This window comes from Pinus tabuliformis, chromosome 2_1 (assembly GCF_031772625.1).
Source record: "Pinus tabuliformis cultivar Carrire ecotype Pingquan chromosome 2_1, CPIR1, whole genome shotgun sequence".
Classification (NCBI taxonomy): domain Eukaryota; kingdom Viridiplantae; phylum Streptophyta; class Pinopsida; order Pinales; family Pinaceae; genus Pinus; species Pinus tabuliformis.
In genome coordinates, this window is record NC_142299.1 from 187,635,027 (window position 1) to 187,661,961 (window position 26,935).

The 26,935-nt window shown below is 34.6% G+C and overlaps 1 protein-coding gene across 1 annotated transcript; it reads left to right on the top strand.

The window, feature by feature from the left end:
- The first annotated feature begins 2,250 nt into the window (after positions 1–2,250).
- On the top strand, positions 2,251–9,203 carry LOC149199358 (protein EDS1-like). The gene is made up of 4 exons (XM_089402408.1): positions 2,251–2,405; positions 2,517–2,847; positions 7,119–7,913; positions 8,106–9,203. Exons 1-4 carry the CDS (start codon positions 2,374–2,376, stop codon positions 8,856–8,858), a joined length of 1,911 nt encoding a protein of 636 aa, XP_089258534.1. The 5' UTR covers positions 2,251–2,373; the 3' UTR covers positions 8,859–9,203.
- Positions 9,204–26,935: the final 17,732 nt, after the last annotated feature.

The following is a 26,935-nucleotide window of genomic DNA, read 5'->3' on the forward strand; positions in this document are numbered from 1 at the left end:
TTTCTTTGCGGCTGGGTTCTAGATCTAATCTTCTGCGGCTAGATCTAGATCTAATCTTCTGCCTTATTTCTCTGCGGCTGGGTTCTACGGGCAAGTAAAATATGGCTCCCAGCTTTGCGAAAATAGTTGTTGGCTCAGTTCTGTCCGCTTCTGGAGGGAAAGCTCCTACCCATATCGTCAGTGAAGCCCCAGCTCCCACTGTCCAGGTGGTCCAGGCCTCACTCGATGAGGCTTTGAAGTTTTCTGAAAGTGCCCTAATATGTTGGTTCAATGGTTTTTGGCCGCGGCTGACAACTCTCCACAATTGGATCTCGAAGGTATGGAAGCCTGTCATTTCTGATGAAATTAATATCTACCCTTGTGCTAGGGGTTTCTTTATAGTAGATTTTGAAAATTCTGAAAGCAGACAATGTATTCTAGATTTCGGCCCTTGGTTTTGGGAAAACTCAGGCCTATTCATGAAGCCATGGAACCCATCATTCGATCCCTCAACAACAGTCATAACCTCAGCACCAGTTTGGGTGGGACTGCCAAGCCCACCCTTGCATCTCTGGAATCTTTCATCGCTAAAAGCCATTGGAAATGCAATTGGGAAATTTTACTGCAGGTGCCCAGAAACAGAGGAATATGCCAGAACCACCTATGCACACATTTGTGTGGAAATGGACTTTAGCGCCGGATTCCGAGCTGAAATAAACCTAACAAGGAAAGACTATGTGTGGAACCAGAAACTTGATTATGAAAGTGTCATCTTCCGATGTCAATCCTGTTTTGAAATAGGCCATCTAGCCAAAAATTGCCCAAAAGCCTCCTAGGAAAATTCTTCTAAAAAAACCCACCACAGATCTACATGGTGGGAAGGAGCACAAAAAGAACACTACACTGTCATCAAAGAAGAATAGAGAAAACTCTGAATCACAAGAAATCGGGCAAGAAAGAAAGAACTCTCAAGACAAGCAGGGAGAAAGCCCCGCCCAACAACAAAAAGTGAACTCGACAACCCCTCAAGAATCAACAGTTATGAGGATTCGAATACCACACAAAATAAATCTTCATTTAACAACAAAGCAGATCTCCTAGACCAATCTTCTTCTCTGACTATCTTCAAAAGGACGAACACAATAGATCGCGAAGCTAAGACATCAATGTCCCAAGAACCAGAAGAGATGAAGGAGATGCAAGATAAAGGATGCTGGAAGACCGTAGAGAAAAAAAGAAAGCTATAGCACCAATCTCACCAAGAAAGACTGGGAGCTAGACAATTAAAAACTAAGACAATTATAGGTCCGATAGACTAATGTGGTCTCAGTGGACGTTAACCACTATCATCATTATCATCATCATCATCATGTTTATTTTAAATGGGTTTCATTTAAAAATAATATTTTTTAATCATTGATTTTTATTTAATTGATATCTATGGAATCACTTTTCTCTTATATGTTTATTATTTTTTTATAAAATCATTAATTTTTTTGATTAATTTTATATAAATATTTTTTATTTTTATTTTTATATTATTATTATTTTTATAAAACTATTATTGAAATATTTTTAACATTTTATTTTTTAGGCTTATTTTATTTTATTTATTATCTCTTATTTAAAAACACAATTAATTATATCTGTTTGGGTAGCTCAATGAGCAATAGTCATGTAAATGAAGTCTCACGGAACGTGATGTTTTGAATTCAAAACTAATACTATCCTCTGGATCAAAATATTTAATTAGACATATTAAAAATATAACCCTACCAAACTTATAAAAAACACAACCAACCACTCAAATTTACTTTAACATTTTCTTTTTTCCCCACTAGGAAGTTTCTTTCTCACTCTGTCCCTTTCATTTAACAGTAAATTAGTGTTTTCTTTCTCACTCTGTCCCTTTCATTGTACAGTAAATTAGTTTCGAAATAATGAATGGCTGGACGCGGGAAGCTTATCTTTTATTTACTTTTTATGGTTTAACTTATCTCTGATCATTTTCCTTACGCGGTTGTGGAAAAACCTTGACTGTGTGTAGTTTATGCAAAGTGGAGGACATTCACTTCATTTATTTAGTTGCGAAATTACACAGAATTTATCAAGGAGCAGTACGTGTTCCAACGAATAAAAAACTCTCTGGAAGGAAATTTTTACAGCATACGCGTTAAAAGACGGAACAGTTCATAAGCCCATCAACTATCGCGAATAGATTCGGTGAAATTGAAAAGTAATATCCATGGAGGTGGTACGATCTGTGTTGAGCTTCCGAGATTTTTCTTCGGCCTCAATAATTGATTCTCGCCCCTATAAATTTCTCCACAGAGCGTTCCCAAAACAAAGAATCCGAGGCAGAGGCGGAGGAACAGAAGGAGGAGGATACAAGTTATGGCTTTCATTGCAGGGTCTTCAACTCAACTGTTAGTTATCAAATACCAGTTCCGACAATAGATTGCTTTTCAGTTTTTGTGGAACAAATTTGCAGGAATATTTGGCTAACTGCTTTTGTTGTTTGTTGGACCGTGTGTCAGATTAATGGGTGATTTGGCGCCTTTTTTCTCGGCTAGCTTGCTGTCGGATGCCTGGAAGTTATCCGGCAGCGTTTACAGAACTGGACATGAGAGTCGCAGCTATGTGAGGGCCGTCATAGGGGATAAAGTTGTTTATGCTTTCCGTGGCTCTTTTGATCCCAATTTATTCACATCTACAGCAACCAAATATGGAGAATATCAAATTCAGCCGCAGGATCATATTGGTTTTCTTGACGGCTTGAAAGATGGGAATGACCAGAGAGCCTCCGTTCACCGGGGCGCTCTCAACCAGTTTCTGGACATTTGGAACAAATCCGGCGTCCAAACACAGGTTCTTGTTAACCAGTTTTTTGTTTTAAATTGCGTCCAACTATGATGGGATGTCTCAAATTATGTGCACTTTACATAATCAGTGAGCATTTCAAATTTTACTTCAAATTTATGATTTATTAAGATATTTAATCTGGGAGTGCTTGTTAGAACATTAATCACGCCTTACCGTATGACGGTGATAGTCGGGGTAGTCATCAGTCTTAGTGGGCGTGGAGCGGCTATAGTTGGCCGGCTATAGTCTGCAGATTTAGGTAGATAATAAATAGCAGTAAGTGAATAGCTGTATTGCTGTAGTGAATTTTGTATAAATATATGTGCGTTGCAATGTGATGAATAAGCTCATTTCTTCGAGTCTTCAGTCTCTGATATGGTATCAGAGTCGAGGGTTTCGGGTTAGTGTGTGTTGGAGTTGGGTTAGTGTGTGTTGGAGTTGTGTAGCTCTGGCGTGCGTTGTGAAGTCTTTGTGTTGAGCGCAAGTCGAAGTGCTGTTGTTGACAGTGGAGTGTTGTTTGAAGCCAAAGGTTGGTAGGTGTTGTGTTTTGTGGTGAACCCGACCTGAAGGCTCGGTAGTGTGAATGCCAAGTAGAGAGCGATATTGTTTCGTATGAGCGTCGAAAAAGTGCACCAGTTTGTGCGCACCGTGCTTTCTGTATTCTGAAGAAAAATTGTTTCTCAAGACCTGTTGCTATTCTATTTACCGAGCTGCCTTAGAGAAAGCCAGCCAGAGTGCAAGCGTGATCTCGTACTGCTGTTGTTAAGTCCTGTGTAAGGATTTTGTGCAAGATTCTATATCATGTAGTGAGCGTGAAGGAGCAGAGGGGCTGCGTAGAGAAGCGGCCAGCGTATAGTAGCGTTACTTTGTCTGGCACCTGCTGTGTTGACGTTGGCCCTGGTTAATAGGTCGTTGGAGAGCCGATCTATCACACTTCTGCCTGGAGGCGTCTACGTATGTGTGTTGAGCTTTGTTGAGGCATAGAGCTGATGGTCCGTGGCTAGCCTTGATGTGCGTCTGCCAGCGTGTCAATCACCGTATTTGAAGACCATGTCGAATCTTGTGTGTTGAGCAGGCGTTGAGTCCTGCTGGGCTGTTGTGAAGAGTTGTTGGAGTCTTTCCTGGCAGAAAGAGGCGTAAACCTGAGCCCCACTGAAAAGTTTAAAGGCCAACGCGCCAACGCCTAAGTGAAGTGTGTGATGTCCACTGGCTGTGAGGGGCTGCTGACAGTAACCAAGCGGTGTGAGGAGCCGGACAGAACGTGGAAGTGTGGTTGCTTGGTCTGGTGATAACGTAGTGGAGATGCTGATTTCTTGCTGCTGGAGTAGCGCTAATGTGACCCGACGTGGAGTTGCCTGGAGTAGTGCTGAATCCGCGTGGCTTGTTGAGGCCCATGGTGGAATGTCTATTGCGGCGTAGGTTACAAATTGAAGACCAGTAAATACCTGGAGAAGCCGCTGCCGGTTGTGATGTGAAGTGAGGCAGGAAAGCCTCGGAGTTTTCATTTGAACTGTTGTAGCGCAGAGGAGCAAAGTTTGTAGTGGCTATTGTTTGATGAAGCTCTTAAAACTCGGGCAGCGAAAGTGTGGTGTGCATCCGGGGAAGTGAGGAAGTGAGAGGCAGAACCGAGAGGTGTTATTCCAAGAGTGGTGATATTCTGAAGTCGTGTTATTCCAAGAGTGGTGATATTCTGAAGTCAAAGCTCGCGAGAGTTTAAGGAAAATTTAAGTCTAGCTGATATGTCTATTTTTTTTTTTTTTGACTTTTTAGACAATGATCTTTCCGATGATATTTTTTCAGGAAGGCATTTGGGTTTGGCAATATTTTTGAGTTCTTGGACAAACAATGTCATGTTGAAGAAGAAATTACTCAAAGTAAAACTTTTTCTTTCATAACCCAATTGTTAGAAGTTTTATTGGATCTGCTTTCAAGAAGATTGCTACTGTGGAGGATACTATTATGGATGTTGTTCCGAGGCTACTCATGTTCGAGGATGAGTGCATTTTGATGGCTCCTCATGGAAAGTGGGGATAACATGAATTAGATTACCTTGTTCGGGCTCTTGCATTGCATCCCAATCCAGAAGAGGTTGTTGACGATAAGTACGTAAGCAAGGAGCAAAAGAATTTTATAAGAAAACCCAGAGAGGTGAAAATGAAACTGCCCCAGCAAGGAAAAGGAACAAGCATGGACCCTTTAATAAGAAGGCGAAAATGAAATTTTTTGTTGTAAGCCTCGCTGAGACTTAGACCAGCAGGAAGTTAAATTTTAGGTCATTGTGATTAAGAGGAGATGTTAGAACATTAATCACCCCTGACCGTATGACGGTGAGAATCGGCATAGTCATCAGTGTTAGTCAGTGTAGAGCCGCTATAGTCAACTTGTTAGTCAGCGTAGAGCAACTATAATCGGCCGATTTAAATAGATAATAAATAGCAATAAGTAAATAGCTGTAGTGAATTTTATATAAATATATGTACGTTACAATGTAATGAATAAGCTCATTTAGCTCATTTCTTCGAGTCTTCAAGTCTCTAACAGTGCTAAGTCAGTTGGATTGTTTTGTCAAACTAAGGCGTTATTAATGTTAAGATCAGGGAAAATCAATAGAAGTGGTGCTATTTAAAGATGCTGTTCTGGGATTTTATTGTTACCTGCGGAAATTTACCTGTAGTTTTGCCGCTTTTAAATATATGGAATTTTGTTTTTTTAAATGTTTGAAGTTTTGTTTTTTAAATAGGTTATATTACACATTAATATTAAACAAAATGATAGGTTCTTCTAATTATGGAGTTAGAAAATAACACAGTAACAGAGTACACTTTTAGGCGTTGGAGAGATCACTTACTCTATGCTCCTGCTTTTTTGGGAGCTTGGGAGTTAGTATGAAACTTTCCAAAATAACCGGAAGCTTTAAAGGGTATTTATTTTGGGTAGAGAAGGTACCATTTGTTTATTTTCTAAGTGATACATGACAGGTTAGGGCTGGACTGCATGGGCTCTAACAGAAAGACGTGGAAATGTAGCAAAGGTTTCAACAAAATATAGCCAGTCATTCCTTGGCAGTTTCTGTTACAAATCTGGAAGTTGGATAATTGCAAATAAGTCTATTGTCTTGAAGTCTATCTTGAAGCTTTAATGATAAGATTCAACAAGTTACAATGATGGTCAGAAAGATGAAGAGTAGCAGTTTCATTTTATAAATTTATAAACTTGAATTTAGAAGTTGAATATAATATAGTGTTGCATGAAATCACATAATAATCAAGTGATAATAGCCTCTCTTTTTTCCCAATTTCTTTGTTGGGAAGGAATTTCATTGATAGATTGTTGACGGATTAATATTTAATTTTTTCTAGCAGTGTTTCAAAGTTCAATCTTTTACATATTTCATTGCAAGATGGAATCTGCATAATGGAATTTAATTACCCTGTTTTTGTTTCAAAGTTCAACCTCTTACATATTTCATTGCAAGATGAAATTTAATTGGTAAGTTTTAGATAGAAATAAACAAATTATTTTATTTTTATTTTTATTTTTAATATATTATATTATTGTCATTTCCAAATTAACATCTTTTTATAAATTTGAGCAAAACTTCCAGCCCTACAAAATTTTGTACAAAAAAATATATCCCGTTTCTCAAACTAATGCAACAAAAAAAACCCAATAACTTGACTGGGTTAAATTTGTGAGAACAGTAACAATCAATCAAGACACTTGACTTCGAGCGCTAACCCAATATATTTTATTTTTCTTCCGGTTTATTCAGCTTATTTGAAATTTAAAATAATTTTGATTATTTTAAAATGGTGGACAAAATTCTTACAAAATTGGGATTAAAAAGGTTTAGACTGAAAATTAGATTGATCTTGATCTTGATCAGAGGATGTAATATGCAATTACTTCAATATTTGATAAGCCTGGCCTTTTGTGTAAGATGTATGAAGTTTCAAGGTCCAGTAAGTCTGAGCCTTAATCTTTTACGCCCATAAAGAACCCAATTTGTTTGATGTCCATATCTAGTGAATTCATTAAAACCTAGCGGCATAGCTACCTACAGACATAAATCATCTGTATCTATCAAATGCAAGTCTGTGGCCCTTGAGATGGATTTATGTTACTAGTATAGGTATGTTTTCTCGTTTTCTCAATCAGTAGCCTTATAAGAGATAGCCACACTGTACACAGTATCTTGCTTGACCAGGATTTATTAGAGATAAACTGTACTTTGAATGTATTAGTTGCTCATTTGGTAGTTCTGATTGTTGTTGCAGGTCGGAGAAGATTGTAAGAGGGGCGCTACCATTGTGTTTACCGGCCACTCCACCGGGGGGGCTATTGCTGCGTTGGCCACTTTATGGGTGTTGGAGAAGCAGGGGCAGCCTGGTCCGTCCAAAGCGGTATTCTGCATCACATTTGGGTTCCCTTTGATTGGTGATGAAATTCTGGCACGAGCAGTTCGTCGCAAAAAGTGGGCAGATCGGTTCTGCCATGTTGTTTCCAGGCGTGATATCTTCTCTAGAATATTACTGGCTCCGTCCATATCTGTTTCTAGGCATTTAGAAACACAGTTTCCCTATTGGAAGAGATCTATGCAGAGTTCGGCCGATTCCCTGGGTTCCACTGACACCCCAATGGCAGAAGCTCCCCCAGGGGGAACTGCTGAGTTTGTTGGCACTGTAGTTCAGCATTGTTCTGCTGTAGCCAATTACACCAGTGCAGCCAAAATGAGTCCCAACAACCCCTTGATAGCTGCTGTGAAGCCTCTTGTAAAGCTAAGTCCTTACAGGCCATTTGGGCATTTTCTGTTCTGCTCAAGCATTGGGGGAGTCTGGATAGAAAATCATTATGCTGTGTTGCCCGTTCTCTATTACGCAGCTCAAACCTTAGGTGCTAATTTAGAGGACTTCATCTTGGAACACTCTGGTTATGGCCACATTTTACCCAAAGCTCTGTTAAACATAGTGAAGTTGGGGGAAGAAAAGCTTTCAAATCTTCCTTTGACAGATGCTGCTTATCAAGACAGGGAGTTAGCAACACAACTAGATGCTCTTGGCCTTGGAATTCAGGTAAATCTTTTTTGCATTCTTTGATTAAGTATTTCTCTCTGTTTTTTTTTCTGCATTCCTTGAATCTAAGAATTTTAGCAGTAATTTTTAAGGTAGTGGGATTCAAATGATAAAGTGGCACATAGTAACACTTTCCTCTGTTAGAGATGATTATGATTTCTGCTAATAGGTTCAGTGGTGAAATTTGTGTAGAATTGCCAAGCAAGACTTTCCCTGAGAGCAGCAGGACAAGTTCTGAAGCAGCAGATCGAGAACGTGTCCAATTTGAAGATGGAATACCCCAAAAAGATGGAAACCCCCATGGCAAATCTAGAAGAATATCGCCTGCAATGTCGGGGAAATGAGACTGGATACTATGATGCTTTCAAAAAGAAGCAACGGGGTAATGTGGACTTCCAGGCGAATCTGAAGAGGCTGGAGCTTGCAGGCTGGTGGGACGAGATCATACAGAACAAGTTCGATAAGGACGAATTACCGGATGATTTCCAGTGCAGGAAAGAGTGGATAATATGGGGCACTCACTACAGGCTACTTGTGGAGCCCCTGGACATCGCTAATTATTACAGATTGGGCAAGAATGAGGACTCAGGACCGTACCTCACTCATGGAAGGCCTCGTCGTTACAAAACTCTTGAAAAGTGGTTGGAAGGCAATGAAGAGATTCATCTGGAACTACCCACGATGCTCACTCAGGACTCCTGCATCTGGGCTTTTGTTGAAGAAATTGCATCCTTGAAGAATAAAAACAGTTATAATGATGAAAAAAGAATAGAATTGGAGAATCGAGTGGGCCGTTTGATTCAATCCAATGGTTTGTGCAAAGAAGATCTTTTGACGGGCGAATCCACCTTCAAAGCAGTTGTCGAATGGTTGTGGACGAATATGGCTCCAGCGCAGCAAGCATCATCTCCCTTCCGCTTTATTCTGCAAAATACCCAGAATTGATTAAAGAAGGTTGCCTAGTTAGGTAGGTTTCAATTATATGTGTGGCACTCTGGGCTTTTGTTCCATTTTCATCTAGTTTTCCCTCATATTTATGCATTGTAGCACCTGCGCTTCTGTTTCATTTTCATTAATTTTTCCCTCGTATTTATGCATTGTTGCACAGCGGGCCTCCCTGGGTCTTCTCCTCATTTTAAAACTACTGATTTGATTTCAGTAGTTTCATTTCGGTGAAAGTATGTATATTACTAGCTAGCTAGTTATATAAACATCCGTATTTCCTTGTGTCTATCTGTAAATTTTTCTATGATTATATAAGCATATTTCTTTCGGTGGTTTGCTTGTAAACTCCTTGTGTTGTTATTACTCTCCGTTTTATGTATTTTTATTTGCAAATTCAATTATTTTGATCATGAAGTCAAATGGTGCAGTGTCTATACACTATTTTATTTTATTTTACTCTCTATTTTTATATTACAATATCACATCTATATTACACACAATAATAATGCAATATCCAATTTTAAAATTACAATAAATAATTTGGATGTATGGATACATTACTTTTTTATATTTTTTTTATATAAAAATGGGTTTTTAGTGCCCTTTAATATTAATGGTCTTCCTGTCTGCTTCAGGCAGCTCAATTGGCAATGATCCTGGAAATGAAGTCTCACCCGACTGGAAATAGGAATGTCTCACAGTTCTTATTATTGATGAACTTAATTTTCATATTTAAGGTATATTTTTGGTGTATGTAATTTTGTTAATTAAATTAAAGCAAAATATATTTATGTTAAAACATAATTATTTGGTCCACTTTTTAAACCAGCTAATGTGGTTCATCCTTACGGCAAAAGTGAAAAAAATAACTACTTAATTAATAAATTAATAAATCTTTGTTTTAAAATGAATTTTAAAAAAATTAGGGGTTCGTTAATTATAAATATCTAATTATTTATTAATATTAAAATTATTATATATTATTTATTTATTACTAATATTAAATTATTATATATGATTTATTTTTATTTTTTTAATAGCCATTTTTATTTATACACTGAATCACTTAATTTTAATTTCATAAATAAATAAATCAATAATTATATAAATATAACTATAATTATAATATTTACTAATAGTTTATACATATAAGGAAAAAGAGAAGAAGGAGAAATCAACGTAAAAGAGCTGAACCCAGTTTTTACTCAATTTCTACTCATCATTTCTCAATCTCAATAACCTCTCTTAACTTATTACGATGGAAATCATCAACCCTAGCAATAACCTTAGCATCCTCAATACAAACATGGTGCTTATGGTGCTTATATTTCTCTGCATGCTCTGCAAGAGTTGAAAAGCAAAATCAGTTGTCCCTGCTGTTTAATAGAGCGGTCAATCTTCCCAATAAAGAAATTTATTTTAATTGATATTAATAATCAATTTATATATAAATATTTTTAATAAGTTAATAGTGAATTAGAAAAATATATTGTAGAAATAATAAATCTATTTTCATATAAAATTATTATCTTTAATCTATAGAAAGGTGTTACAAGTCAGTGAAGAAGTGGTATGAGGAGATCTTGTTAGGTCACTGCGTTAACCCAGTTACATTAAAAATTTAATAATATATTTTTTAAAAATTATTAAAATAATCTAGTAATCTTATAATAGTTATTTTTTCATTAATATTGATATACAATATATACACTTAACTCAATAATAGTTACCTGCTTAATTAAGTTGAGATGCTCAAAAATAAAGAGTGTATTGACTTATTACGAAGGTAAGATAAGGAGAAAAGAGCTCCAGATTATTCCCTAAAACGTAGCCGAGATTTTGAATAAAATTCCGAAACGCCAATCCTGGTACTTGGAAATTAGTTAGGGCCAATTTAGTCGGTTAAATTACTTGGCGCCAATTTAGTCTAGTCCACCGCTTGTTGGACAGTGGATTCATTGGCAGGTGCAAATGGCTCTTTTTCTTAATGGGAATGTATTAAATCACATTTATTCAATTGTATAAATTAATTAATAAATGTTTTGGTTTTTAGGTTGAAATTAAGTTATATAATTTTTTTAGAGGGATTGTAATTTTTTATTATTTAGATTGTGTTTGAATTTTTTTTAGATTTTTGAAAATATTATTTTTATATATAAATTTGTGTCATTTTTAAATGTTAATAAAAAAAATATAGTAACAATATGTAAAAAAAACCGTGATATTACTATTACATAGTTTTTATTATCTTATATAATATTATATTAAAATACACATTTAATTGATAAATTTAAAAGATCAAATAATTGGAAAAAGATAATTGAAAATGATTATTTTATTCAACATCAAAGATGACCTTAACAATATTTCTCAAATATCCATCAAAATGAGAAAGTAACACATCACAACAACAAATACTAATGGTGCAAATTGATTAGTATAGCAAAAAAACACAACCTTCAAGCAAGTTTTTCTTGTAGATTTATCTTAGTATCAAGTTATCGTAGAATTGCATGAGCATTGCGAAGTAAAAGAAATCGAAGAAATAAGAAATTTTATTTTATTTTATTATTTTAAATTTAAATTAATTTATATTTTAAATATTTTTTAATAATAAATATAGTACAATTCTATTTATAATCTTTAAAGTTATATATATATATATATATATAATTAATTATATATATATATATATATATAATTAATTATATATATATATATATATAATTAATTATATATATATATATATATATAATTAATTATATATATATATATATATATATATAATTATATATATATATATATATATATATATATATATATATATATATATATATATATATAATTACATATATATAATTAATTAATTAATTAATGTTATATATATGAGAGAAAATTTTGTTGTATATATATAAAAAACTAAAAACTATATAACAAAACATCTAACATTATTTAACTATAATATCATAGTATATTATAGTTCTATATATAAAATATATAACCTAACATAGTTTTACAATTATTTAATATAACATAAAATTATCTAATAAATGTTACAACATAACCATAATTATGACCATAGTTTCATAACATAATTACTATATAATTATATATATTTAACTAAATTATAACTTAATTATAACATCACATAGCCATATATATAACATAACTTGCATAATATAAAATTAATTAACATAACATAGTTGTAACATAGATATAACTATAACTCATAATTATCTAATTATAAATATATTTATATATATATATTTAACTATTATAAAGTTATAACATCTCTCACGCACACATATTATAGCATAACATAGTTCTATAACTATTTAACATATATATATATAGTTAGTTAGTTAGTTAATTTATAATATAATTATATAACTAAATATATAATTTAACTATTATACTAACATCATATAGCTATATATAGAGAAAGAAACATGTACATTATGAATAACTATAACATAATATAACTATATAATTATAACATTTAACATAACATGATTATTTAAAACATAACACACACACAAATATATATATATATATATATATATATATATATGTATAAGTTCATGTTTTAACAATGTATATATATATATAAAAGTTCATGTTTTAACAATGTATCATTGATAGATACATTAAATCCATTATGAAAAATGCATTTGGTCGGGTGAATAAAAACATTTAGTCTCTTTTCTAATTTTTACCATATTGTTTCACTATGTAGTGTGTTGTACACGAAACATTGTCTTCATGTGCTTGCACCTAGTACATGTCATGCCTCAAAGTCAAATATTAAGAACTTAAAAGTCTATTGTAGTATTTGATTTGCATGAAATTTTATTAGTTTTGTAAATAGGTTTATTTCAGTTTTTTAAATATATATTTACATATTTATGCGCTATAAATAAAATTCATTATTTAGAAACGAGAAAAAGTGTGAGGGTAGATTTGATTACTTCTTTGATTGTGTTTACATGGAACTCAATATATTTTGGCTGATAGATTATCAAAAAAGGACTCTAAAGTTTAGGACTTCAAGCTAGATTATTCTGCTTGAGTTTAGAAATGGTTTTTTGTCAACATTTTTTTCTTGGATTAGTTTATATTTATTATATATATTATATGTAATATGCGGAAGCATCCCATATATGCACCCTACTGCAGGCCATCACAATGTGAGAGGTTTTGTTATACGTGGTCGAGCTCGTGATAGATCGCGTAGCCCACCGAGATTTCATGTTACTCTCTTTGATCCCGCCTTTGATGCCAGTCGGAGTGTCAAAAGCAGTGCTTTTTTCTCTATTGATGACCATGCTACATCTAGTGGACCTTCTTCATCCATTTCAAGTACACCTCATTCATTTTTAAATCCTCTTTAAACTTTATGTGTTTATGTCTTCAAATTGTCTTTAATTTTTAAATTGTCCTCAACTAATGTGTTTGAATTTAATGTATATTTCATTATTCTTCTAGTTTATTAATTATATATATGTTAAATTATGTTTATGATTTACAGGTCATCAACAGGTCAAAGTTGAGGATAAGAGTGCAACATCTATCTCTCCTTGGGATGATGCGACAACTCATATCACATTAGAGGATGTTACAACCTGTCATACATGGATCATAATAGAGATAAAGAAGATCGCTGCCAATTCACCGACTCATATTGCATTGTCTTTGATGTTGGATAGCATCACTAGGTTGTTTGAGACATATCGGAGGTCGATCTCACATAACCACATATTACAGTTTATACATAGAATCAGAACGTATGAGGTTAGAGGCCCAGATTCTTGGGAGGTGGTGAAAGAGGCCACCAAGGACATTAATGTTCGTGGGGAGTTGTTCGACATGCCTCTGGATCTCCATGTTAGACATAAAGGTTCGATTCCACTGAAATTTTTTAGTAATGTTCATGCAACCCCTTTTGTGTATGATAGATTCATTAGATCTTGGGGCCATTTCCCCTAGCATTTATATGCAAATTTCATGTTACATATGAGATTAGATTACACTAATAACATATCTCATTAGTATGGACCCGGCTTGGGACGTACCTATGAGCGTGAGGGGGTTCACAGGGACCTTGGGCATGTACCACCACCTTTGAGATTCTTGCCAATACCGTCTTAGAGCTTGGTATTATCAACAGAGCTAGAGGAGTTGTCACAACTCAGTGGTGAGACGTGAAATACTATTGCAGATAACATGTGTATATTATTGGCTAATGTGTGTGTTGCATTGGGTGGAGATATTAGGAGACCACCACGATTACCTTGTGACCCACTAGTGCCCTTATATGATGATGCATTTCTCGCGATTTTACCCTTTCATCAAATTTTGACATCTGCATGTATGTATTGTCATGCCATTTGTGACACTTGGAGGGTGCATGACCCGCATGACACAGATCAGGTACATATATATACGCAACTTTTGACTCTTATTGTAAAATTATGCATAATTATTTATATTAAAATTTCTAGTTCGTATTAAATTGTATATTTATATTAATAAGTTCATGATAACATGCAGACACATCCCAGCTACATGAGTGAGCATATGAGGTCATCTAAGGGGGCAGTTGATCAGCCAGACCATCCTCAACTAGAGCATGTTTCCATGGATTCTCTTCCACCTCCACCTCATACGTTCACTAATGTGGAGGAAAGTCACTATGTACAACCACATGGACCAACAGTTGAGGTAAACTTTTTTATTCCTAAGAATTCAACGGTTTCTTTTTTTAAGTTACATATATATGCTAATTAATTTCTAGACTAATTATAATTTTTCCTTGCCATTGTGTACACAAGCCCATATGCATAGTGTCGTTGATGCCACTGTATGTGGAGACGTGAGTGGGACTTTGGGTTTAGAGGCACTGATGATGCGGGTCCATCGATTCAGGCCCCAATCATTGAGCCACAAGCGGGGGAGTACCAAACCCAGATTCATGATCATACCCCCATTCTATCTGACTTGCATTTGGACTCGACTGAGGTTAGTAGATTCATGTATATGTAATTAAAAATGTGGTTCAATATCATTTATTTCCATATTGTTTATTTTGTACAAATAATGATCTAATTAGTTTGAATTTGAATGTGTTATATCACAATACCAACTCATGGACACTTACTTTATGCACCAAAATTCACATAGGAGTTCTAGTGGTACTTAGAGTGTCATTGTTTCTATATTTCCAGGCCCATCTCATAGGGCATATTCACATGTGTGATTCAGACTTTGTATATTTTCATACATGGATAATTTATGGATGCACGTCATGGACATTATTTTAGTTTAAAATTGCTTATTATTGCAGTTTATGGATGCTCATGTGATATTTGTAATTTGTATATATTTTCATATGGATAGTTTATTTATACATGTATTCACTATTTTAGGTTATGGATTTGTTAAAATTATTTCGCTAATTTAATAATTTTTCTATATACTATAACTTTTATTAGTAAAATATATGTTCAATTATGATTTCCAGATTCATAGACTAAGAAAATAAGTACAATCTTAAGTTATGATGCAAATCACTTTGATACTTGAAATCAACTAAAATATATCAAGTATCAATTTAATATTGAACATGGAAGGAATTCCAAGCATGCTTCATATTAGCTTGTAGAAAGCTTCTTTTAGTGCAATCAACTTGTATGTTATTACAATTCAATTTTAAAAACAAATTATTTGAATTTTTAAGTCATATATATATATATATATATATATAGATATATATATATATATATATATATATATATATATATATATATATATATATATATATATATATATATTTGTGACCCACCCATATACCATTGCATGGACAATTTTTTTAAGTATTTCAATCAATTTCTTATCTCAAGGTTCAATTAAAAAACACAAATAGGATTGAAATAAGTTTTATTCAATTTTAATATTAAAAGATGTCATGTAAACAACAAATAGGTTTTATTCAACATTATTTATTTTGAGATTATCTACAAGAGTTTAGTCATAACATGATATAAGTCAATCATATTGAAATTTAATATATAGGTCAAAAAACAATATATGACAACATTTCTATAATTTTATATAATGTTATCAACTTTCCTAAATTTACAAGTAGTTATCCAAGTATTTCAATCAATTCCTTATGATGGAAATAAGTTTTATTCAATTTTTAAAAACTCAAATATGATTGAAATAAGTTATATATTTAATTTTAAAATATGTGGAGATGTAAAAGTTGCAAATACAAGTTTTATTTGATTTTATTTTGTTTGAGATTATCCACAAAAACTTATTCATAATACATGTCGTCAATAATTTTTTTTCTTCTTACGCTGAAATCAATGCATTTAATGCAATTAATCAAATAGGATGAGAAACCAACATCTACAGTAAAATCAATGCATCTAATGCAAACAATCAAATAGGATTAAAAATCAACATCTATAATGAAATCATTGCATCTAATGCTACAAGCAATCAAATAGAATTAGATATCAACATCTACACTGAAATCAATGCATCCAGTTCTAGCAATCAACTAGGATTAGAAATCAACATCTACACTAAAAATAATGCATCTAATGCAAACTCTATCAAACAAGATTATAAATTAACATATTTAATGAAATGAATGTATCTAATGCATGCAATGAAATAGAATTAGAAATCAACATCTATGCAAAAATCAATGCATCTAATTTGCAAGAAATCAAATAGGATTAGAAATCAACATTTGTACACTAAAATCAATGCATCTAGTGCAAGCAATTTTCTTCCCTTTCTCTCCCCCGTCCATATATATCGATATCTCCCTCATCTCTCCGTCTTTGTCTCTCTATCTCACCACCCCATAAACACACAATCTCTCTCTCTTCATATCTATCTATCTCTCCCTCCTTCCCTCCATCTCTCTCTTCTTCCCTATCTCCCCTTTCCATCTATATCTCTATCTCCCTCTGTCTGTCCTTCTTCAACTCTCCATATCACCCCACAAACATACACATTTTTTCTCCATATCTATCTATATCCTCCTCCATCTCCACCTCCATCTCTCTCTATCTCTCTTCCCCTTCTCTCCCTCTATCTCCCCTTCTATCTCTCTTCCCTCCTACTCTCCTCTATCCCTCTCTCTCCATATCCCTTGTCACTCCCTCTCTATCCCTCTCGCTATCTTTGTGTCCCCCCCTCTCTCTCTTACCCTTCTTTCCCACTCTCTCTCACTCTATATTTCAAAATTTTTAAAATACTTTGACAATTATATATATGTATGTATGTATGTATTATATAATAAAATTAAATTGATGTATGACATCAAATATATATATATATATATTCGATGTCATACATCAATTTAATTTTATTATACAATACATATTTAAAATGCAAGATTTCAAATGTGTGTTGTACATTCAGATGGAGGGAAAATCATAACTTTCCATGAAAATATTATCTAAAATTTTCCAAAATATTAATGTTCCAACTACCTCCATTAAACATGCATAGAGTGCTTCATGTCTTCCAATTGAAACTATCTAGGTTTTATTTCTTTAAAGGTAACTTTAGGTTACGATTACTTCAAGTTTTTAAAAATATTATATATTTATTATGTCAAATTTATAAAAAAAAGTTTGGCTAAATAAAATTAATATATTGAGTTAGCTTTTATGACTCTTTTTGCGTTAATGACTTTTTTATTGACGCATATGGAGTATATCAACTGCATTAATTAATGTGGTTGTGCTAGTATATATTATAATATATGAAATTTTATATTATATTAAAGCTAATAATATTATATTTGTTCAAAATTAATAAATTTAATATTAAATTTTTTATATTAATACCATTTCATCATTTAATATTATAATAATAATAATAATAATAATAATATTTTATTATTAATATTAAATTTAATAAGGTTTTTACATAACATGATAACAAAAATTCTAATAAGATTTGGAATTTTAAAATGAGATAAAAGTTTGATTTTAGATATGGAGTATATCAACCACATTAATTAATGTGGTTGTGCTAGTATATATTATAATATATGAAATTTTATATTATATTAAAGTTAATAATATTATATTTGTTCAAAATTAATAAATTTAATATTAACATTAAAATATATTAATATTAAATTTTTCATATTAATACCATTTCATCATTTAATTTAATAATAATAATAATAAATTTAATAAGGTTTTTACATAACATAATAACAAAAATTCTAATAAGATTTGGAATTGTAAAATGAGATAAAAGCCTAATTTCAGATCATTCAATTTTTATTTTTATTTTTTTATAGAGGCTCGATCGAGCTACACAATTCGATCAAGCTACACAGTTCGATCAAGCCATAGTGCTCAATCGAGCCCCTGTTAACCACATATATGGATCGAGCGAGGGTTTACGAAACTCTCAATCGATCAATTTGAATTTTAAATTTAAGCACTTGATCGAGCCTCTTAAGTCCTAAAAATCCATAATTTCAGCACTCATTCTGCAAAATTTCTTGCAACTCCATTTTGTACCCTATTGGACTTGGGCTAAATTTGTCCTTAGGTGGCAGAGTTGATCACGTTGGATTCATTAAGGAATCCTCTGTCCAATGGCATATGAATCTGACATTTTCGACTTCGTGATATTTTTCATCAAATTTCTTTTAAACATAATTGTTTTAAAGAGGTTGAATAAAAAATCAATATCATAAAATATGCACAATGAAATTTAAAAAAAAAATACCACTATCTTCGTTTGTGAATCTTCTTCAAAAGGTACTTTTGTTTTTCCAATTTATTTAAATAGTTGGAAAAAACCTTACACATGTCTGCAAAATGCAATTGAAATATTAATTCGCCAAATTCAAAAAATAAAAAAAAAAATATATTTTTGCACAAAACAAAAAATAATATGCAAAACTTAGCTCTCTCTATGTAGATCATGCTTCATATATATATATAAGACTAAGTTATGCTACTATATATATATATATATATATATATATATATATATATATATATATATAAGACTAAGTTATGCTACGTGAACACACACATATTTCTTAAGATGTGTGAAAATTTGCAAGGACAAACATTTAATGGACAAAAAATATCGTTAGAACAACAACATAATTCTCCACAATAATTCACAACACTTATATGAATTTTGAGGGTGTTAATTTGATAAAAGAGGGAAAACTTTAAATTTCATTGCCACATTTGGCCCAAAAGTGTAATACATCTTCATGCTTTCACCCATAGCTAATATATAGTAGTTTGGAATTTTTAATAATTTTTTTAATGCTCAAGATAAACCACTCTTATATGTCTTGTTGGATGGTTCAATCACAACCAAAAGATATATATATAGAGAGAAGGGGGTATTATTATTATTATACATATAGTTAGATGTGTGGTTAAGTCTTCTATCATTGTACATATGGTTCATTTTTCATTATTTGGTGAAAATTGGATGATTGAATAACATAGATGTGTGATTATTACGTAGATGAAATTGGACGTTATTCAATCATCCAATTTTCACCAAACAATGATAAAATATGCATAGACATAATGATATAAGGCTTATCTACATATTTAACTACACGTATAATAGAAATGTTGTACACACAGGGGCAAACTTATGTAACTATCATAGATGTAGACGTTCTAATAATAAAAAATCAATCAATCTTAGTGTAAAGACCCATATTATTATTAAATAAGGACAATATTATTAAAATTAAGAATAAATAGAATTAATAAAGTGAAGGTCATAATAAATAAAAATATTTTAATAATAAAAGCAAAAAAGTAAATATAAATTTATTAAAAATCTAAGTTAAACAAAGTTTAAGATACAAATAAAAATTACATGACAACAAGTGGATTATGTGCATGAAGATTTTCTTTCCATCTTTTGAACATATGAGTTTTATTTAATGGATGAGGTGGTGGATGTGATGATTATTTTCTCCAAGAGAATTATTAGGAAGAAATGATTAATCACTTGCAGAGACAGTTGGTTGAGGTCTCGTGGGTGGCTAGCTATAGAAAGATATGGTGTAATTGAGACTATGATTTGGTGGAGAGTCATCCCTAACAAGTTGTGGTTAGCTTGATCAAATATTAGTGCTTGAGAGCTTGGTTTCCACAAAGTTGTAAGTGAGTCTCATTCTTCATTTCACAAGTAAGTTCTCATCACTCACTTCTCCTTTCGATCATGTAACTATTATTGTAATATTCTTTATGTTTATCAATTAATGGTTTGAATTTATTTGTGTACTTTGTGTATAATTATGCTTAGAGTTGGACATAAATGTGCACATTTAAAATAATGAGTCTTACCACTTGTATTTGAAAAATCCTTTCTTTAAATTAAGAGGAAATCATATTTTGCAATTTCATATTTATTGTTTATTGTTTAAGCTGAAATTAAATTAATCCAATGAAGGACCCTACATGGAACCTGTTGTAGTGGCTATAATCACCCTCCAAAATTTTGCCTACGCTTCATTTTAGAGCCTCCCTACTAAAATCCCAGTAGCTTATCTCGCACTGACCTAGGTACTTGTGCTTTCATTGAGTTTTATATTTTTCTTTATAGCTTGTGTTTGCTTACTTTCTTTGTTTTCTAACCACAAGTTGACCTCTTGACTTGGTTGCAATCTGGTTCTAGACTTGCCTTAGTGAGTTGCGCAATCCTAGAGGGCAACCAACCTTGCTCTCAGGAAATGCGCAGTTCAAGCCAACAGTGAGCTTCGACCCCAGAATTGCTTAGACCTGGCTAGCAGCCTAAATTCAGCTGGGAAACTACACAGATCATGAGAGGTAGACAAAGCCACTCAGCCTAGGAATTGCGGAGAAGCATTCCCTCAGCAGTTGTCAGATGCATGTGCTAGTGAGTTGCACAGTTCTTTCGGGGACTGCACAATCTCTCCCAGCATGCATGGCAGCCTTTCCTGAAAAATAAAAAATCAAAAAATAAAAAAACAACCCTAAAAAATAGGGATCTATTTTTAGCAGTCAAAGTTACACTTGAGTTATTTTTGGAAACTATCACCATGTATCACTTTTCCCTAGATTTTTGGCCTTCATGTCATAAACCCTAAATCGATTAAATCTATTTAATAGATACCTCCAGAGCTTATTTGTGTTGGACACCTAATCCTCTATGGGTTGGTGTGGAATGTGAGCAGCCACCGGAGTCCAAGAGACATTGGAAGATGAATCCAATAGTCATGTACAATGTATTATAAATTAACATCTTGTGAATAGTAAAGGCAATCTAATGTTTATCATTCATATTTTGTGTCTTTCGTGTAAGTTTCTAACATGGTATCAGAGCACACGGTTTCTTGAATAAACCTGATCGTTTTGGTTCACCTACTGCTTCTCTGTAGTTAGCTCTTCCTAAGTTTTATAAATTCCCTGACAGAGTGAATGTTTATGCTGCTCTCCCCTTATTTGTTATCTCATCGACCCTAATAACACTTCCACTTTGAAGTCCTGTCTGATCAATGAGTAAGCTATGTTGAGTATTTCTCTACTACCCTGTTGACTTCTTTATAAGTGTGGAGCGGTTTCTTTTCTCTGTGGTGCTCTCAGAAAATGCCTATATGTGTTTATTTGTCCTGACATGATATTAGAGGTCATCGGGTTTCCTCTCATTGAAGTCACTCCTCCTGTCCCGACTATTGCTCAGACGATGGTTATAGAGACTGCAAGCATCAAAGAAATGAGCAAGATCTATGGGCTTATTTGAAAAATTGTAACAACTTGTAATTCCAGATCCCATCAGAGAACCAGAGGAATCTAGAATTGGAATTTTCTCTGATTCAATGGTGAATTTTGCCGACCCAACACCTGGAGTGCCAAGTTTTGAACTGTAGGGTCCACTTGTAGTTCCAATAGCAACCCAGGCTCACTTTTCAGAATTTGTAAGCTCCACTCTAAGTTTCTCAACTTCTCTGGCCATAGAAATCAAGTTCTTCTCCATAGCCTTCCTCTATTCGAACTACTCAGTATTTGCATTCTTTTCATATTCAATCGTCGTCCTGGATCATATCAATTCCTAGGACTTGTGGGCTATGCACCTCCAAACCAATAATTCTCTCCCCATATAACTATCCGTACTCTGTTTCAAAGTTTTTGATGGAGAATATAAGAATCTTGGATGTAGAGGGGCACGATTCGCATCTTTGGTAGACCAAGAACCTTTCTGTCGTATTTGGTGTGTAACTGGAAACCATTTGGACCCGTCACCTATGCAAGGAATAAAGAAAAGTTCTGTAGAACACCATCGTCTAGTCATTGAGTTGTAGCTTCCTAACCGTGAGGCTTCTTATTTTGAAATCTTTTTCAACTTGAGCCATCCATTCTTCTTAGAGGGCACCAAATTTCATAAATATGGTCCAAACAAATAATGAGAATTCTGATTTGTTTCTTGCGACAATGTTGGATTGTTAAAATTCATTAGTATTACAACGGTTATTGAAGAGAATCAACCACATTAGGGGATTTAGGCATTATCTGCAAGCTAAAATCAAATGGCATTGAATGTGTAGCTCTATGTCATTGAGTATCTTTATTACTCTTGGTGTCTCCGAGTCTGTACATTGACAATTCAAGGTACCATATACCTGACCAATCTTTCATGTAGAACTTTAGTAGTATTCAATGTGCAGTGGAAGGTTAGTGTTGGGTTTCTTCATGACGATTCACCTTCAACTGTTCCAGATTCTACTCCTCTTCCACAACCACTACAACAGATTGTGAAATGCCAACATTGTGAAAGAGTTGGCCATATGAAAGATCATTGTTTTGATCTTCATCCATGTAAGCATTGTCATAAAACCAGTCATTCTTCAAACAGATGCTTCAAAAACAAGCCTCCTGCAAGAACAAAGATTCATCTTGGATGGATTGCTTCTTGGAAATGGGCTTCAACAACCAAGAAGATATTTCAGTCACATGTCAGAACTTGTTCTAGAGTATTTAACAATCTTGCAGTTGAGTTTTCTCCATCATCTCACCTTGTATCTGACTGAGGGGGAAGTGATGGTCATATACAAGCTTCAAAGCCACATCAAGCAAGCTTGAGCCACAACTTGCCATACCAAATTCAGAGTTGTAGCCAGAGACAAAGATGCCACTGAGCATGCCTTTAGTTGATGATAAGCCTTAAACCATCTATGTAGGGTTGAGACATATCTTCAAAGAATTGGGGACACTTCCTCTAGTAGAAGACTTCAGCGTCTTGCCAGTTTTGGAAAAGTTCCAGGAATTGCATTAAGCATTCCAGAGTTGGTGGTCATCCTTAAACAACTGCAGGTTGTAGACCTCCCTGTTTCAGGTTGAAGGTCTCCCTCCCCAAATCATTAGGGACACTTCCTCTAGAAGAAGAATTCATCTTCTTTCCACCTTTGGAACATTTCGAGGAACTGCACTAAGCGTTCTAGTGTTGGTGGTCATCCTTAAACCACCCCCTTATACCAACATTTCAGAGAGCACATTCAGCCTAGTGCTGCCATGCATTTTTGTACATTTTGTATTACAACTCTCTTTCTAGACTCATACATACCCCTTCGGATTAAGGGGGGGAATTTTGGACACCTAATCCTCTTTGGGTTGGTGTGGAATGTGAATATCCACCGGAGTCCAAGAGACGTATGAAGATGAATCCAACAATCATATACAATGTATTATAAATGAACATCTTGTGAATAGTAAAGGCAATCTAATGTTTATCATTCATATTTTGTGTCTTCCATGTATGTGTCTAACAATTTGCACATTCGATCTTGGAGCTTTGGCATTCCTGAGGAGATCTAGGAACCTTCGGCGCAATCATCGCAACTTTTCTAGGTAAGTCTTGATTTTCTAGTCTTTTGATGCTTTTTATGTCGTTTTTGTTTCCTTGGCTTGTGAGAGTGTTGTTTTTCCCATTTTATTGAATGGTCGTGGCCATTTTTAATTTTTTTTATCTTGTAGAGGAGTTGTTTTAAGTTTTGCATATCCTTTCCAAAGTGTTGCATGCATAACCCAATTTTTGCACTGATGGTCCTCCTTGTGGCGACTCTCTCCATAAGCTTCATTGTAATTTCGTTTGATCACTTCCTCCACTTGTTTTGATTACATGTGTCATCATTCACTCAAATCTGCACCAACCATCACTTACACTTTCAGATATGCTCGTTTTCATGTTTCCCTTGGGCAGATATAGGTTTCCTTGGCTCAGATCTAGCTCTTCCCAACATGCACTGCGCATTCTCTAGCTCTTCCCAACATGCACTGCGCATTCCTGGATCTCAAGGCTCTACCTTGGCTCTAGGAATTGCATAGAGATTGCTAAGGACAGGCTCCAATTGCACATTGCGCAGTTCCAGGAGCCAGTCCCAAAGCCATGGCCACTGGGATTGCATAATGCCCAATCCTAACCAAAACAAACCAGACTCAGTTCCAGTTAGCATCACCTCCCCACTGGAAGCTAGGACTATGCAATGTGCAGATCTAGCTGACACTCACTCACCTATGAGATCTAGAATTGCGTAATCCTTCCCAATAGTTTCCCAGTTTTTTGCTTGGTCTTTTCTTGAAGTTCTTTTGGTTTCAAGCTAACATTTGCATACCATGAGTGTCCTCTCCGTCTCCAGGTACAATATTTGTTGAGTAGTGTTTCAACAGTACAGGTAACATGGATTCCAAGAAAGTTTCATCAAAGGATACTGTCGAGAGCATCACTCTGGAAGTAGCTAAACATGTGTTAGTGAACTCACCAGTCTATGCAGACACATAGTTGTTCATAGAGAAGGACATGAAGATAACATGGCAGGAAATCAAAGATATATTTGGAGGGAACTTCAAGGAAGATCTAGAAGATCGCTAGGTTTATGTCAACATCCACCGGTCAGGCTTATATATGGTTGTATGCAGGTACCCCACCTTCCCATGTGTAGACATCATTCACTAGATTGTCTCACATACCAATCCCGAGACAATGACATTGAGAAGTATCAATGGAACACAACTTGCTACCTCGAGGATGGAAAACTACTATCAGATGTATCAGTTACCATAGCGGTGAACTACATGGATGCACTTTTCTATGCCCCCAACAACAGTGTGAACACTAGGGACATCATCAAGCACTGGATGAAAGAGTTATCGAAGTTTAGATCGACACTCAATCATGTTTGCAAGACTAAGTCACTTAGAAAGGCCTGCCAACTATTGATCATCTTTGCATGCCGACTATATGGTCAAGAGAGCACGGAGACCTTTCTACAAAATTGGGTGGTTGTGTTGGACCATTTCGCGAATGACGAGAGGCCATTCAACTGGTCGGATATGTTGGATCTTAATCTGAAAGTTCATGTGACTAATGCATGTAATCTGCCCAAGGATGAGCAAGCGAGATTCTATATGTCCACATACCTACATGATGCAATTTGTGCCCAACATCAATTTCCTGGCATGGGTTAGAAATGGACATCATCAGAAACTGCTGTGAATATTTATTGCAAGTTTCTTTCCGAATGAAGCTACCAAGGAGTCATGGCAAGGCTATCTGACCATTTCATCATCCTGGTTTACAAGTTGATCTTTGAGCAAGATCCACCTTGCATGTCCCAAGAAGCGATGGAGGCATTACTTAACATTGCAAATTGATATGCCTCACTCGATGGCACCTTCATCAGGATGTTTTCCGAAGAGAAAACTACGCATGTTCTAATAAGGTTTTCCACACACAAGTTGGTCATGCAAGAGGTCGCATATCACATCTCCACAGGGTTATCAGCAAGGCTACATAGGAGGAAGAAGGCACCATGGCCTGCTCTTCCTTTGTAGATTGGATTGTATGAGATTAATAGCTTGAAAGATGTGGATGCCGAAGCCAAGGAGATAGCGAAGTATGAGTTTGGCACCAGAGATTACAATCTGTATGATCCCCACAAGATTTGCAAGAACCACTGTGTGAGAGTGTATTATCCATGGATCTATAGGTCATGTCATTGGGAAAAGGATAACCCTTGGAGGTATTGTCACAAGCAAGCTAAGCTCAATGAACCAGTCAGCATGGCTATAGAATGGAAAGATTCTCTGTAGGCAACAACACTGCAGGAAGCAACAACAACAACAATAATAAGTAGCAAATTGGCACAAGACAAAGGCAATAGGAATATTTCCAAGAACCCAGAGGTTGAGAAAAGCTACAAGTTCAAATAAGATCCTCTCGTTGAGAAAGAAGATTTGGTAGTGGAGGCGAAGAGGTAGAAACGCATAAAGAGAGCAAAGCGAAGGAAGAGAGAAAATCAAAGGTTAGAGGAAGCAGAAATGAAGTTGTAGGAAACATAGAAGAAGTTTAAATAAGAGCAAGAGCTAAGAAGGAGAGAGAGGGAAGAGAAGCATAAACAAGAATAAGAAGAAGGGCAAGGTGTGATCATAGAGCAAACTACACCAATACAGGTTGAAGAGTCAGAACAACGAACAAATGAAGAAGAGGGTGAGTAGTTGTAAGATCGGGAACTTGCTCAGCAAATTGAGCAAATGGTTGAAGAGATGGACATGGAGTTGGCACAGGAGTTGCAGAACCAAGATATCGACCTCATGTTGAGATCATCCGAGGCCGCCCCATAGTCTCCACCACCTCCAGTATCAGAACCAGTCCCAAGCGAGCAAGGAGAGGTTTTCCTCCTTGATGATGATCTAGTGATGGATGTGTACAATATATCCTTTGATGAGTTGCAACAAAATATTGTACAGGCATGGAGAAATAATTTCCCAGATGATCACGCATCACTTGCATTTATGAAGGAAAGGGTGATAGTGTCAGATGTTAGAAAGCATCCAACTGCCATGGTCGATGCCACTAAGGCTTATGCAGAAGCCACGAGCTCAAATGTCAAGTTCTTGTTAGCAGAGAATGATCAGATGGAAAAGGACTTGCAAGCAGCCAAGCAGAGGGCAGAACAATCCATAGGATCCGCTATGGCAGAGATGAGGAAAGCGATACTTGCTGAAGTATTGGCTCTTGAGACCACCATG